At 37.7% G+C, this 16,097-nt stretch overlaps 1 protein-coding gene across 1 annotated transcript in view; it reads right to left on the bottom strand.

The window, feature by feature from the left end:
• Window positions 1-16,097, bottom strand: part of OFCC1 (orofacial cleft 1 candidate 1) — a 193,761-nt gene that overhangs the window by 42,488 nt on the left and 135,176 nt on the right. Inside the window, exons 18-21 of the mRNA XM_035319098.1 lie at window positions 14,286-14,504; window positions 11,028-11,280; window positions 6,246-6,409; window positions 1,088-1,247 (exon numbers count right to left, since the gene is read on the bottom strand). Coding sequence (XP_035174989.1) covers window positions 1,088-1,247; window positions 6,246-6,409; window positions 11,028-11,280; window positions 14,286-14,504 — 796 coding nt within the window. The remainder of the gene's footprint in view (window positions 1-1,087; window positions 1,248-6,245; window positions 6,410-11,027; window positions 11,281-14,285; window positions 14,505-16,097) is intronic.

Genomic DNA, 16,097 nt, shown 5'->3' with positions numbered 1-16,097 from the left:
AAGAAAAGAAAAGAAAAGAAAAGAAAAGAAAAGAAAAGAAAAGAAAAAAGAAAAGAACAGAACTCAGACATGCTTAAGAGGGCTAACTTCTTTCCTAATTGGAATTTGTTCATTTTTACCTTGAAGCAGTAGAGTTACTGAACAAAGCATTGTGCTCAGAGGCACAGACATATAAATCCAGTTGATGAGCACTTTAATTATTGTCCAAGAGCTGTTTTATATGATAGTCCTATGGGAATTAACAATGCTGATGCAAAGTTGGAGAAGAAGAGAGAACACGTGCCTTGCAGGTTGCTGACCCTGTTTCTTCTGGTATTTTCAATTCTCTGAAAGCCATTAGGATCAGAAATCATATTTGTTGTTGGGAACACCAACACTGGACACTTTGCAAACACAGGTATAAATATATCTGCTGCATATAAGTTTAAAGTCTGTATATGGAACTAGAGGTTAGTGTCCTAATGGAAAAACAGAGTTGTTTTGATAACCAAAGTAGTGCCGACCAACTCAGACCTTTCTTACATCCCACTGCACAGTTCCAACTCAGCCCACTCTTCTGGGCAGTCCTGGCAGGAAAGGGCCAGGAAGGAGGCTGTCACTCCTCCTGACTCACTGAACTCATGCCTCTCCTCTGGGCGGCCCCATCCATGCCCTTGCTGGGAGCAGACTTGACTTATTTATGGGGCTTTCCAGCTTGCTCAGGTGGTTAAGAACTTCTCTGGGATGATGCTGACATTTAAACATATAGTAAGTCTCTATGACTCAGTCAGAAATCACCAGATGGTGTAAATAATCTTTGCTGACACTGATCCTGTTAAACCTTTGGATACTAACCCGACTGTAATCCCTAATCCCTCAGGATGTTCAGGCAATGCACACCTTCTCACAAAAATCTCCTGAACATGCTTCTTAGCTTCTCTATCCAAAAAAAAAAAAAAAAAATAAAAAAAAAAATCAGCCCCTAAGAATCATTTGCTTGTGTATCTATGTCCTTTCAGGTAATACTTTCAGGTAATATCCAGGAATACAAAGCATTAATTTGGACTAGTGCATCACAGACTCTTCTTGAACATACTTTGCCACTCACCATCCGTCTTTCACCTTTGATTCCTCTCCACTGCTCAGCTCTTTTCATAATGTAGCTCAGCTCCTGACTGGAAATCTCTAAATCCAGTGGAACGAAGAATGCACCTTCTTCACCATGAATGCGTTGATATAGATCCAACAGCCACCCTTCATTATGTAGCCTAAAGACAGAAGTTACACTTTTTTATTTTCCTTTTTTTTTTTTTTTTTTTTTCTTTAAGGAATAAGAAGCTTCTATCCCAGAGGTTCTCCAACATACAACTCCCTGCCACCCAAATCTCCGAACACTTTAGAACACCTGAATCAAATCACATAACTGTAAGCAGCAATTTCTTTTAATTATTACAAGATACTGATTTCCAAAGGAGGTCTTGATCTTCAGAAGCGTCCAATGTCTGCTCTCAGGTTTGGGCTGGGTAACTAGCCCCAGTGCTAACATGTAGTACTTCAACTTAGGCATGAATGGAAGTCCTGTAGTGCCAGAGTTAATAATGGGCAAACCACATCATATGGAGAAGGAACTACTCATGATATTTTCAACTCCAAATCTGAAGTCTGCACAATCTAAACATCTCTTGATGTTAGAAAAGTTCATTTCATTTGTTGGTTTTGTTTTTCTATGACATTTCTGTGCTGTGGTAGGGAATTGAATAAGCACTACACAGTAAAATTCTCTACCACAAGAAAGGTTTGCTATGTGGTATATCTTAATGTAGGTGAAACCAAGAAATATTGTGAGGCTTTTGGAAAAGCCTAGTGTCACATTTTTAGCGTTAGATGAACTTTAAAACTTAAAAACACTGTTGTTAGATTCAAATGGAACTTCTCTCTCATTCTACTATTATTCCAAAACCAGGCTCTCAGAAAAAAAATAAAAATAAAAAATAAAAATAAAATGAGCTTCCAAGCTCATAGTTTATTACAATTCAGTCAATGGTTGGTGCCAATCTCAGCTTTTCCATCCTTCACAGAGACTGGCTGGGTAGTCATGAGAAGCACAGGGATTGCTGTGTGGCTTTGCAACCAAAAAAATCTCAGATTTTTTCTGGTGCTGCACAGGTCTTTTCATTTACTGGCAGGTGGAAACAAGCATAAGCACAGATTCTTTAACCCCCTGAACTCATCCTTTTCATGTGCAGCAACACTAGAAGCAGTTTTGTGGCTGATCCTTATTCTTGGGTGTTGTGTTGGCATGTATTTGCTAACCAATGGGTAGGTGGAGGGAAGCAGACTGATCAACCAAATGAGAATAAAATTCATATTTACACTAGCTCTACATCTCACCTTACAGTGCACACAGGAATTGCAGCAAAGCACACTCAATAAACTGTTTAGTACAATTTTGCACCAAACTGAGATTTAGTATGGAACAGAAACAAGGAGAGGCACCAAAAGGCAGCTTTTCAACTTGATCTCAGGAGGAGCTTTAGCTTTAACTTCAAAGGGAAATATGTACCTTAGGGTCAAGCTCTATATCCAGGAATTTCTGCGATTGAGTAGTTATTCCAATACTGAAATCTGGCAGCTGAGCTCACCATCGGATTAGGGGTTTATATCTCCTGCTTTGCTGCAAAGGGTTTCTATATACATCTTTTTCATACCCTCCCTTTTTAAAACATTCGTTTTTGAAGCTGTAGCCATAAATTTGCTATAGTTTCCTAGATGTCAGTTTGGGAATTCTCTTATCAAAACAGGAGACTGGACATAAAACAATGTAATTGAGATGTAGCTAATCCTGGGAATATAAACTAGGTATCAGGAAATAATAGAAGAAAATCCAAAGCATGGAATGCAAATCAGTGCTGAGGTAGGGAAGAGTACTAAGGCATCTTAAAATACATTATGGAACAGAAGTTTTTTAAAAAACATAATTAATACCTTTCACATCATAATTTTGCATATTCCACAGCCTCTTGAAATAGAAGTTTTTCTCTTATTCTTTGTATCTACATTAGATGTTTATTTTACAACACACATATTTTTGCAAACATTGACTCATACTTTAGTAATATCTTGAGCTTAGTTGAAAAACTTGTAATCAAGCTGGTGGGCTTCCTGGCCACCTACTCATCTCAAAACAATGATATTTTATGCTGTTTGTCTTTGAAGTTCCAGGTCAGTGATTTCAATAACTTTCCACTTATCTTGCTAAACAAGAACAAGACCTTGCCATTTATTTAAGCTCACTTAATGTAACATTCTTATTTTAAAAGAAACAAAATTTAATGCAGTTAAATTACTGTCTATTTGCTGCCATAAACATTTTCTATATGAAGATTTTAAACGCATGGTTATAAACAATATAATTAACTTTGAATTAATTAGCAATCATGAAGTCTGTCTTCCAGCGTTGTTCCTTTTGCCCAAATATACTCAGCCTGCTTCTGTTACCTGCTTGTATTTCTTTTCTTTGGCAGGAAAACAAATAAAACACTTCTTGCATCTTAACATGGCTTCTATAAATATAATAGGAATAATTTCTATCACTAATGCAATAAAGAGCAAATCAAAACTCAGATGCTATTTCCTACAGATATGAGATGCAATATATCAGCAAGTTCATTTATTTGTCACAAAGAAGATCAAAAAACATGGAAATGGCTTTCTATCCAAAGTAAGATCAAAAAATGGGCTTCTCAAAAATTTACACAAACCAAAAACTGAATGATAGAATTCTTATAACAATATATTATGTCTTTAGACATAAAACGTGAGACTTTCTCATGTTTTTTTTAAAAATTAAAAAAAAAAAAAAAAAAAAAATTTGCTTTTAATATTGAAAAATGTAGAATTCTGAAGCTTTTCCAAACAAACAAACAAACAAATAAATAAAATCAATACCGGGAAATTTAGACATAAACCCTTTCCAGCAGACACTTTTAGTTGAGATGGGTCTGGATTTTCTCACAGTGTAGGAAACATTTCACCAACAAATTCCTGACAGTTTCTACTGTCTAGTGGAATTAAAATGAAGGAATTGTAACCAGTGCCACTACATTTTTTCAAAAAGTAATAAGAATATCTCTCCATGCTACAGGTACTACAGACTCCCATGTCACCCAAGGGGAGACAGTTTTAATGACGTATGTTGTTTTATAAAGATGCAAATAGATGCCTACTGCTGTTTATACTCTTCCAATGAGTTGTCCATCAGTGCTGCCACAAGGCTTTCCAGCTCTGTCAGAAACAGGTACTTCCCCTGTTCTGGTGGGTTCACTGTTCTAATTTTTTTACATTGAAGCAATTTTATCCTTTTACATATTTTATAAATATTATATTATTATATTTTTGTACTTTTAATACTTTTTATATTTTTTGTACTGAACAATTCTGCTAAGTGGCAAATAGGTGAGTAATTCCAAATAATGGCACCCAAGGGACAAAGTCTTTCCTGTGGACCAATGTCTTAGGACACAAAAGACATCACTCAACACTTAGAAGAATAATACTTCTGGGATATAACAGCTGAGGACTATTCACACAAAGGGATGTCTTGTTTACAATACTCTTCTATCTTAGAAACAAATGCCATTATATCAATATTAAGGGAACAGAGTTAAAGTTATGAATTGCAGTGATGTTTTCCCTAAAGATATTTGATAATGTTTTAATGCTATCATTAGTGGACCGTGTGTTGCTTAAGTATTCTAGGTAGGTCCAAAGTTCCCATTTTGTTGGGGTATGGACTGATGAGGAAAAGAAAGTTTATCCAATCTCAGAAGATCATGGTATAACTTCACTCTTCACAGACTCCAGTATTCAAAAATGTTTCTTTTTGTTATCAGGCAAAGAACTTCAAAGACCTTATGCACAGTAACAGATTTTGTTATCTTCCCTTTGTTTTTGTATTTTGCTATGAATCATTTTAAAAATGTGTTGTACTAAGACAACATTTTTCCCCCAGTAACATTCTTCCCCCACCCCTTTATTGGAAAACATTATGAGAAAATTGATCCAGAAGGAAAGAAACCTTTGATGATCTTGCACCTGTTCCCCAGACAATGAAGATGTTGGTAATATTCTCATAAAAACCTTCCTTACAAATGTTTTAATTTAAATTAATTTTCTTGAGTAATAAACGACAGCAGCTAAAACTTATGAAGCTATTCAAAACTATTAAGTCAATGATTAAGAAGGCATTAACATCTCAGAAACTAATTAACTAGACTACCAATACATTGGAGTTGTGTACAGCTTCCAGGAACGCAGGAGCTTTGAAATGCTATGCAGAAATGTAGATTGCCATTTATCTTCTTCTGCCTGCTGCAATTGAGTTTATGCAAAGGAGACTGAGGGATGATTCTGTCAGATGGAGGGAGTATGCTGAACTTTGCTATTCTTATACCTGCCTAGACCCTGCCTTTGCATACAGTTTTTTATTGGTTCTTATTCAGTGTTCATTGCTGAAGTGAACCAAGTGCCTGTACAACATTCATACTGCATTATGGATGAATTGTTCTGAAAAAAAACAACACTTTTTTAGGCAATATATTAGATAACTGATCTCATTTTTTTCCAGTGTCCCACACCTGTCCCTATTGCCTGTACAGTTAATGGTGCCAGCCAGATGAGTGGTAGGAAAGTCAGATAGTCAAATTTCATAATGAACTGAAGACTAGCAATACTGATAATATGAAAAAGTCATGGAAAAATTAGTTGGAATAAGTCACATTGTGAACTGTGTTTAAGCCTCAGTCACATCAAGTCAAAAATCTTGTCATCTAAAGGCTATAAGACGGGGGGCCACTGCAGACTCAGAGATTTTGCACTTTATACCATATGTAACATTCTGACTTTTTCCTATTTCTCACAAAATCCCTACTTGGAAGTCTAAAGATAAGGTCTTCCAAAGTACCTAAATGCAAGTACACACACTTTAAAGTTTAAACTGTGAAAATAGACACCACTGTTGGAAGCCAATGGAACAGGGGCTCATAGACATAATGAAAACTCATAATATCAATTGTATTCCTTCTGTGGAATGGCTGACTCTTTGACTCACCGTGGCCACAGGAGCCAACACCTCCTTGATTGTCTGCAATTTTGGGTTCTGGACATGTGCCATCAAAACATCTTTTCTGATACCACCTTATTTTATCTTACAAGAAAAGGAGCTTGTGCCTAAATTCCTAAGCGAATAATGAAACTAAGAGACATACCTTACAAGGTAAAGGTACAACACTGTAGAGGAGATGATGAACAGGACTGTGTAAAGCATCACAGTGATTAGTGCACCGAGAACCCCTGACTCTTCTGTTCTTAGAAAGACCCAGTAGAGCTTTGCAGCATCAGCAACGGGTTTCTCTACAGTGTTCGCAAGTCGCTGCCATGGGGAAAAAAAGATCGACATAAGCAAACACCAAACTTAATTAGCCTATATACCTACAGACATAAAAGAACCTGAATTTCTTCATAAGAAGTGTTAACTGTAATCTGTAGTTCACACATCTTGAAACTAGGAGTATGTGACACAAAGTTTGAAATTAACCATGAGATGTTTAACTCACATAGATGACTTTCTTGGCTTATTTTAGTAACATTGAAATCTACACTACAGATGTGGCTCATGGAGCAAAACTTGAGGTCACAGTAAAAGCACCTAATGAGGGTTTTGTTAACATAGTTGAGAAACAGTGGAAGGAGAGGAAGGCTGAAATTTGCCTTATTTCAATGACCAGAGGAATAATATTGAATGATTTATGCTGCTCTTGTTGGGAGTGCTGAGTGAGCAGAAAAAACTTGTGCCAGTTCACAATTCCAAACTGACCAGTCTCAAAATAAGGTGTCCTTGTTGCAAGAAAAATACTGGCTCCTATGAGACTCGTCAAGATACCCATACATAATTCTGAACGTGTATACTTTGGATGGTACATATGCTCCGGCTCCCAGTTTCAAAACAAGTCAGTGTTTGGTGCTACCATTGGAAAGCAAAACCAACCATTATGTTATCTGAAAAGCTCAGTGGAAGTATCACCAGTCTGCATGTGTTGCTAGCTGGTACCTAGTATAGCTTTTCCACTAGCCTTACAAACATCATCAGTCAAAGAAGGTATTGGTTCACCAAGCATCACTGAGACCCAATGAGGTAAGAAAAAATGGAGAAAGCAACTACAAGGAGATCAACAGGGTATACCAGCAGGGTTTTAAGTTTTGCCCCAAAGAGGTTGACCTTCTTTAAGTGCAAAAGAGACAAGTTCCCTCTTATAAAGCAGTATTTCAATTTATGTACATGCATTACCATGTCTGCCTGGAATGTTTTAAGTCAGAAGATGAGATACTGCCCTCAGATCCCACTCTTAGCATCCAGTCAGTCCCATGTGAGAAGCCACAAAGAACAGTCTGTAACTCTGAAGAACCAACAACCATAAACATTATTTTTTCATGCAACCCTCTTACTCAATTTCATTCTTTCCTGAGAACAAATAGAGACACAGTGAAACCAGTATTACTGAAGAGATATGACTATACTATATTCCCACTGCTGTGGTGGAGATAAAGATAACTTTTAATTCTACAAAATAGCTGTAAGTTGCATCATTAATAGATTCTCCAAAGATACTTAACCATTATATATCATACTTACCTATGAAATTGATACTTTTTGTTCAATTGCTCGGTAAGAAAATAAACAACTATTTTACTTCGGCTGAGGATAAAATAAATCTCTAACATAATAAATCTCAGTAAGGAATTAATATTCATAGAATAAAAATTGTAATGTAATTGGGAATAATTCACTTTATGTATTTTAACACTGATTCACAAAGAGTCCTGAAGGTTTTGCAGCACTCTATGTTTCAATATACTTCCATTAAAATGTGGGAACAGATTTTCCAAAAAATCGATGTGATTTCCTTCCCCCTTGTTTTTTTCCATATCTAGTTCTTAAGAACTAGCTACTGTATTGACATATTATTGCCCTCTACTGGATCGATTTAGAAGAATTCAACTACTTGAATCAGAGGTCTGCTTCTCAGAGCTAAAACAAATTTTTCTATTCACTTTTTTATTTTTTAAAGTGGTACAGTGAGACCAGTATTCAAGCTGAATCCTATTAGCATGTTCTGCAAGGATATGTGAAATTGTACCACCAAAAAATCCATTATTTATCTTTCAGAGAGGGAGTTGGTGAACTTTGAGCTTCAGGAAACCTGCATCTTCTGGAACAACTTGCCTGGACTAATCCTTAGGAGAGTCAAAACTTTCTCCCTATTTTTGGCTACCTTTGTGGTGACATGCATAGTAAAGGAATGACATTTACAAGTCCTGTGATGAGCTGTACAAGGAATAAAATTCTTGCCTACACTTTTGTTCTCTCTCCACCCTTTGCAACACTGCCAGGTTTCTATACTGGAAATTACAGGTCCTGGGAGACCAGCAATGACATATAGAGACTTGTCACTAATTTAGATTGTCAGTATTCTTTTATTTTATTTTTTTAATAATAATAATAATAATAAAACCCTCTTGGTTCTATTTCCCTTGGTTCTATCTCCCTGTTTTACTTGCTCTTGTTGCATAAAAAGTTGGCTGCCTCCATCCCTTTCTTACCAAACAGACTATCTTCCAAAGAAAACCCTCTGCAGAGCACTCATGTTCTGATATCACTCCAGAGAAGCAAAATTCTGAATGGCAAATAAGAATATGTTTCTTTCTTATCTAAGCATTTCTTTCTGGCAAGAAAAAAAAAATGGCATGGGGAACTGTATCAATTTATTTCTAACTATGCAATTGTGACAGTCCTTCTGTGGTCTTCAAAGACACAATCCAAGAATGGTGTCTTAATTTTAAATTGTTTAAATAGCATTCATCAATATCTGTCTTCTGTACTTGTCACATCACACAGTGATGGTCATGTGAACACTTCACAGTCTCTAATGTTTTTTAGGATGACAAACATCCATGTTGTTAAAGAGGTGCTACTGTGCATTTTACAGGCTATACAAAGTGTCTGGTCCCAGGAAAACTGGCAGAACTCAAACTGAATTCATCACAGTCATAGGCAAATTTCTTACCCCTTGAATGATCCTTCTGCAAAGCAAGCCTGGATTCACACATTTGACATCGTATCTCACATTAAGAGCTGAAATCCCCCAAATATTCAAATACTAACTAGTCTTCCCTTAATAATAATTAAATATATATATATATAGCAAACAGCAAAACCTTTGTCCCTAGGGCTCTCTGTCATCTTTCATAAGTATTAAATCCATTTAGGATGGTAAAACATATTCTAGCACTAAAATAACTCATATTACTACAGCACAACATTCAAGAAGGCTTGATCTGAAATAGATTGGCAAGTAAATCTGAAATAGCTGCTGAAAGAATGCCAGGAGAAAAAAAGAAATCATAAATGGAATACCAAAAACACATGTAAGAGACACCATTTCATTTTGGAAAGGATGCACACAGTATATAGTGTAATATTTGAACAAAGGAGTTTCTACCAATGATAGTCTCAGTGGGTAAAATTGACAAATTTTCAGTATGAGTACAGAGAGGGGTGTGCACTCTAATGAAAATTTACCTTATTCATATCTCACATTTCACTCTGACCAAGCAAACAAGCTCTATTTGAAATTGGTAACAAAGTCAGCCTGACTCAAACCAAGCACAATTTTACTGAAGTCAAAAGCAACAGTTTTCTCAATGCAATTGTGGTAAAGACAAAGTAGACCACACTCAGGCCTTTCCTTCAGATTTTTTAATACACCAATGGGGTGTGTGTGTTTGTGTAAAAATTTAGACATTTCTAGCCTAGCCTAGATATATTTTCCTCATCAGAAAAAAAAAAAAAAAAAAAAAAAAAAAAGTCTTCATCTGAGTAATTACAATTAAAACTCAATTCTGTGCATGGCTTGCACCATTAAATTAAAAACAAGCAAGCAAGCAAGCAAGCATGCAAACAAACAAAAAGCCAGGCTGTCCAAGTGAAAACTAGTGTGTTGTCACATGGTAAAAATAAGGCATTACCTCCCAAGCTCCCAAGCAAGCCACAATTATATTTGAACAGGTGAATTTTAGTTTTGAAAACACCACAATGGGAAACGGTATGTAAGCAATGGACAATCACATTTTAACAGGACTTAAAAGGAGAGCTCAGGTTAGTGAATGAGGGATCAAGAGACCTGACAAGGACTGTAGATTACCAGTTGATTTGTAGTGAACAGCAGAAATAGATGCCTTTGAAACCAGGCAGGGGAAGGACAGTATCACGCCCTCACAAAAATTTGCAGCTTCCTGTGCCCATCAAAAGGACCCTGTGCCACCTGCACAGTGAGACATGGATCTGAAAGGCATGTTCCAGGAGACTGGCCACTACCTCATATGTGACAGAAGTCCCTTTGCCACCAATGTACAGATGTGCTACACAGACCATATGTAGGCACAGGTAGAGCTGAGGGCTTTGCACATATGACTTTAGGTGCAACAGGTGTGTTTCCGTAAAGATGTCCATCTTCCTATCTTACAAGTCTCTCTAGGTGTTCTACAAAATGGTGTTAACTACCTTGCATGTCAAAGAAGTGCACAATACCCTCTCCTTTTGCTTTGCTTTTGCTCTTTTTTCATTTTGTCTGTTTCAGTGCTCAGAAATATTTCAAATGCTAATAATCAGGAACACTCATTAACCCATCTGTGCTAACATCCAAAATTGCAGTAATCCTTTTCAAAACAGATGCAATCATTCCACTGGTGTATTCATTTACTTATATCCATATATGACTTGTGCAGTGCTCTTAATTTCATGCAGAAAGATGGTGACTCCATTAGATGGGAATTTTGTTAATAAAAAGGTAAAGGATAATATTATTATTTAATTTCTTTTTAACTTTCATGTTCCATTGCCAGGGGTGGAATTTCATATCTTCCACTGATTCACTGAATAAAACAAACTTCTACGTCAAGGACTTATGTCCAAGTTATTTTAAGTGACTTACCCCCAGGAATGAATCCACTAAAAACACTGCCAAGGGGTCCAGCACTGTCCAGAGTCCCAGAGCTATGATAAACTTTGACAAGAAGGAAGGGAATGAATCAAACAGCTGCTGACAGCCCCATTTGATCAGAACCATAAGAAGTAGCCCAGCGTTCAAGGTTAGGGGTCCCAACATGACCATGACCAACTCTTCACTGGTCTGCAGCAAGGAGTTTTGGTAGCGCAGCTCAACAGTGTGAGGGAAAAACTGGAATCTGTAAATTAGCACAAGGAGATAGTTTGTCTGTGCTCCTGGACAAACCATTAAAAAACACACACAGTACATGGCATTATAAATCACGAGCGTATGAAGTTACTCAAAGACACAAAGCCTTCTCCTCCTGCCTCCTCATCCTTTGATCTCATCTAACTCTCAGTTCAGTCAATACAATTCTAGGTCCTTGAGACTGTACAGGCTGGATTACAGGAGTGTATTGGGTTTACATGGCAAGGTTTTGGTAGTGGGGGCCTGCAGGGGAGGCCTCTGTGAGAAGAATCTAGAAGCTACTCCATACAGGCCAGTTTCAGCTGGCTCCAAAGAGACATGCCATTGGCCAGAGCCAAGCCAATATGTGATGTTTTTAGTGCCTCTGTGAGAGCAGATTTAAAAAAGGGGGAAAACCCTGCTGTGCCACAGCAGCTGGGAGAGTGAGGAGTGAGAAGCAGCCCTGCAGTCACCAAGGTCAGTTCAGCAGGAGGGCAGGAGGTGCTGCAGGCACACAGCAGCAGTTCCCCTGTGGCCTGTGGAGAGGCCCCTGGTGGTGCAGGCTGTGCCCCTGCAACCCATGGGTCCCACGGCAGCGCAGATCTCCACGCTGCAGCCCACACAGAAGTAGGTGAACTGCTGGGAGTTGCTGCCCATGGAGGACCTATGTTGGAGCAGTTCTTGAAGAGCTGGTGCCTGTGGACAACCCCTGCAAGATCAGTTCAGGATCATCCCATGGGAGGGACCCCATGTGGAGCAGGGACAGAGAGTGACCATGAAGGGGAGGCAGAAATGAAGAGTTAGGGACTGACCACAGCCCCCATTTCCCCGTGCCTCTCAGGGGAAGTATATAGAAGAGGATGGATGGTGGGAAGGTGTTTCTGTTTGTTTTTTGTTTGTTTGTTTGTTTCTGTTTTTAGTTTCTCACTGCTCTAGCTTGTTAGTAATAAGTAATAAATTACATAAATCTCCCTATGCTGAGTCTCTTTTGCCCATGACAATTGTTGAGTGATCTCCCTGTCGTCATCTCAACCCTGGAGTCCTTTTCATCATATTTTCCTATATTTGCCACTGTGTAAGAAGGATTTGAAAAGCTCGCATAAGTAAATATGCTGGTGCTGTAGGAGACATGAACTGCAAAAGGTATTATGAGTTATGTACAGATGCTGAAACACAAGGCAAAATTTTCAAGCCAACTGAAGTGCCTTAGATTTTGCTCCTAGCTACAGGTAAAGCGGTCTGATACTCACTTTGGTTCTGTTTTGTGAATGCTACCACTGTGTTTGGTGGAACTGGAGAGTGTTCAACTTGATCTCTTGTTCTGAGGGAATGCAGCTCCAGATTCAGATGCTGATTCAGGGCATCTTGGCTTGAGAACATTATCCTTAATGTAGCTGACTGGGACAGCTGTGATTAGTGTCTTTGAGCATGACTACCTTTCTGTCACACCTTGCTTCCTTCTGTTCTGTTTCCTTTGCTTTCACATGCTTTTGATGCTTGGCCTCCCAAAAGTTTTATTGCCAGCTGGCTGAGCCCTCCTGGTTCGTGCAAGGCCAGAAGCTAGAGATGGCTGGCTTTGCATCAAGATCTAGAAGGCCACTTTAACTATACCCAGCACAGTCCAGTGTCTGCCCAGACACCCTATTCAAATTTTACCCAGTAATCCTAGTTACCACCCAGTTTAGCTCAAAGCAGAGACAGGTCACAGATTTGCAAGTTACTAGCACCTACCAAATTATTATTATTTTTTTTAATGATGCTTTAAAGTGAATATATATATATGTGTAGGTATATGTTTGTACTGGAAAAATCTTTCCTACCCTACATAAAACAGTTCTTTTTTTTGCTCTACAAGCCCATTCTCTTTTTTTTTTTTTCATGTCAAATAATGACATGTAATGATTTTCCTGAAGCTCTATAGAGAATTCTCATTCCTGTTCTAAAGTTAATGTATCATATAGTTAAAATATATCAACCCATTGTAGTCATCAGAGTAAAACTGATATATCAAATTTAAATTATTCTCAAGTATTTTACTTATAGATCGATTTGGTAACATCAAATATGATTTAAATGCTTCTTCAGTTCTTTGCATTTCTGTTCTGATTTGAGCTGGGATAGAATTAATTTTCTTTCTAGTAGCTGAATGCATCCTAGCAGCATCCAACCCCTGCAACAGGACCTGTGGCTACTCCAACCCCTGCAGCAGGCACTGAAGCTACTCCACTGTGGCTACATAGGGCAGAAGCCAGCCATGAAGGAAAGGTATCCATTCAAGGAAAATGTTATTTGTCATCCAGGCCAGTTGACCACCATGAAGAGAGGTGTTCAGTACCTGAGGGAATTAGCCATGCTGGAGGTTGTTTAAAGCGATCTAGACAAAAAACAGTTACCCAAAGACCCAGATGAAGTAAAGTGCACAAAACACGTGGCAGAATTTTGTACAGAGTGCACCATTGTCATATGCCAGCTCATTGGTGGCAATGACCTGCAAAGATGGAGATGGACAACTAATGGATGAATAGCCAGTTCTGGCACCTGAATGAAGAAAGGCTCTCTTCCTGCTTAGGGGCCTGCATCTCAGTTGTGGAGAAAATGTCCTAGGAGTTCCAGCAATTCAAAGAGATTATGTCCGACTTCTCACCTCAAGGCCACACCACTTCCTTACGCATTTTGAAATACTTGATCCAAAATGATAAATTATTCTTGTGGAAGATACAAAATCAGTTGAGTATCTCAGAGAGGTAAGGGTGGCACAAGATGCACAAATGGACACATCCTGTTCTGAGTTTAAAAGATACATTTCCCCTTTCTGTTAGGGTCGCACTTATGTATCAGATCATCTAGAGTCTGGATGTGGTCCTTGTTCTATGAATCTCTGCAAATGCTCCTATCCGGGTTGCATGCAGAATCCTTAGTCTCAGTCACCAATTCTCTTCATAACAAAAAAGAACTTTTTAAAATCAAGTGATTTGTATAAATATTCCAACAGAGAGAGAAGGCAATGGGACTTACTTTGTAACTGGAACAGAGATGGTCTTAAGGAAGATCCACTGGCTACAGTAATGCAGGTAAAGTCTCACAAACCAAAGCAACACTACCAGCAGCACAAGCAGCCAGAAGTCCCAAGAACACCAGCGTGCAGCTCCCAGCTCTGAGAAGGCTGCATATACCCCAAAATGGAAATGCTCAGCAAACCTTCTGGACAATTTCACCTCAACAGTAGAGTGGCAGCTGAAAACATGGAAATAAAACAAAGAAGAGTCATTGGAAATACAGGTAAGGAATTCATTGAAACACAGTAAAGCCCTGTTACATAGATAAATGTGTTCCAATCAAAACAGTAGATTGACCAACACCTCTGACAAGAAACAAACAAACAAAAAAAAAAAAAAAAAAAAAAAAGAATTTTGTTTCCAATGATGTCTAGATGATTGGTGCTTCCTGCCAGAAACCATGCTACTTTTACAAAGAAAACAACGAACATTTAAAACCTAGTTTTAAATGACTTTTGCCTTCATTTTAATTTTTTATTTAATTTATTTAATATTTATTTTTTATTTATTTTAATTATTTGTTTTAAATAAATAAAAAATATTTATTTAATTTTATTTAATTTTCTTATAAATGACTCTCCAAGGAACACTTTATCACTTATTTTCCTTTTGAGAAAATGGTAAAATAACTGTCATATTTGTACTGACAAATGATTTATTTTATTAAAAACATGAAGAGCTTTTTTGGTATTTGAACTTCAAATATTTCAGTACACAATGTGGGCTAAAACTCCTCTTTAAACTAGTTTCAAGTGAAAGAGAAAATAGAAAGGAACTTGCAGTGTATAGTATTCTACTAACTGTGGTGTGATTTGCCCTTTAAGCTAATTACTACACTGTTTCCAATGAGGGGAAAAAATGAGATGCAGAGATGCAGTCTTGGCATTATATTTCCAAGAAACTGGAGTCTCTCAGCTGATTCAAAGCTGAAAAGACAGTAGCTTCTTTGACCTTTTGAAAGTAACTGCTATGCTTATTTCCACTGATTTAAATGACTAAGCAGCTGAGATGCAGGATTCTATGACTAATATGATGTCACTGTACTCAGGCCATTATTTATATTGATTGAGGCTTCTTAAAATTTAGAAATATAAAGATTTTTCTGTGGAAGAAAACATGCTGGCTTTTTTAAGTGTAGCATATGACTGGAGAAGAAGTGACAGCAAGATTTGCACTACACTTTATACTCTTTTAAAGCATTTTCCTGTCTACATGTACATATTTCTTAGATAGCTCTGTATGTTTCTGTTTCTAGCAGTCAGAAATTAATACTCGTATCTCTCAGAAGTACAAGTAGCAATGGAGAAACTCAAGTGGATTCTGCACTTGGTCTAGACTTGAATGAGCAGGAGAGATAAAAAATAAAAAATAATAAAAATATATTTTTTTTAAAAAATGCCAGCCATAGGCCTGGATTTAGGGTCTGTTCTTGGCATTGTATAAGTCCTGACACTTGGTGTTGAGCAGGATGCCTGTGCAGGAAGAGGAGGAGACGTTTTCAGCCCAGTACCTCTTCACATGAAAAGGCACAAGCTTTACTTACCTGGCTGTTCGAAGAACATGAGGTGTAGTTATGAGGGACACACCACAAAAATTAGTTTATCTGTCTCTAATAAGGCTTTAAGCACAAATCCCCAAAATTTCCCACAGAAAAATCTGTTGGTCCGAAATTGGTGATTCTTCCAGTGACCATAGATTGATTTGTCAGTGGTTTTGCAGAGCTTTTTGAAACATTGCACTCCACTTTGCTTATCCTAATCAATCACAAAGT

This window comes from Oxyura jamaicensis, chromosome 2 (genome assembly GCF_011077185.1).
Source record: "Oxyura jamaicensis isolate SHBP4307 breed ruddy duck chromosome 2, BPBGC_Ojam_1.0, whole genome shotgun sequence".
Classification (NCBI taxonomy): domain Eukaryota; kingdom Metazoa; phylum Chordata; class Aves; order Anseriformes; family Anatidae; genus Oxyura; species Oxyura jamaicensis.
This window is presented reverse-complemented; position numbering and strand designations above follow the sequence as displayed.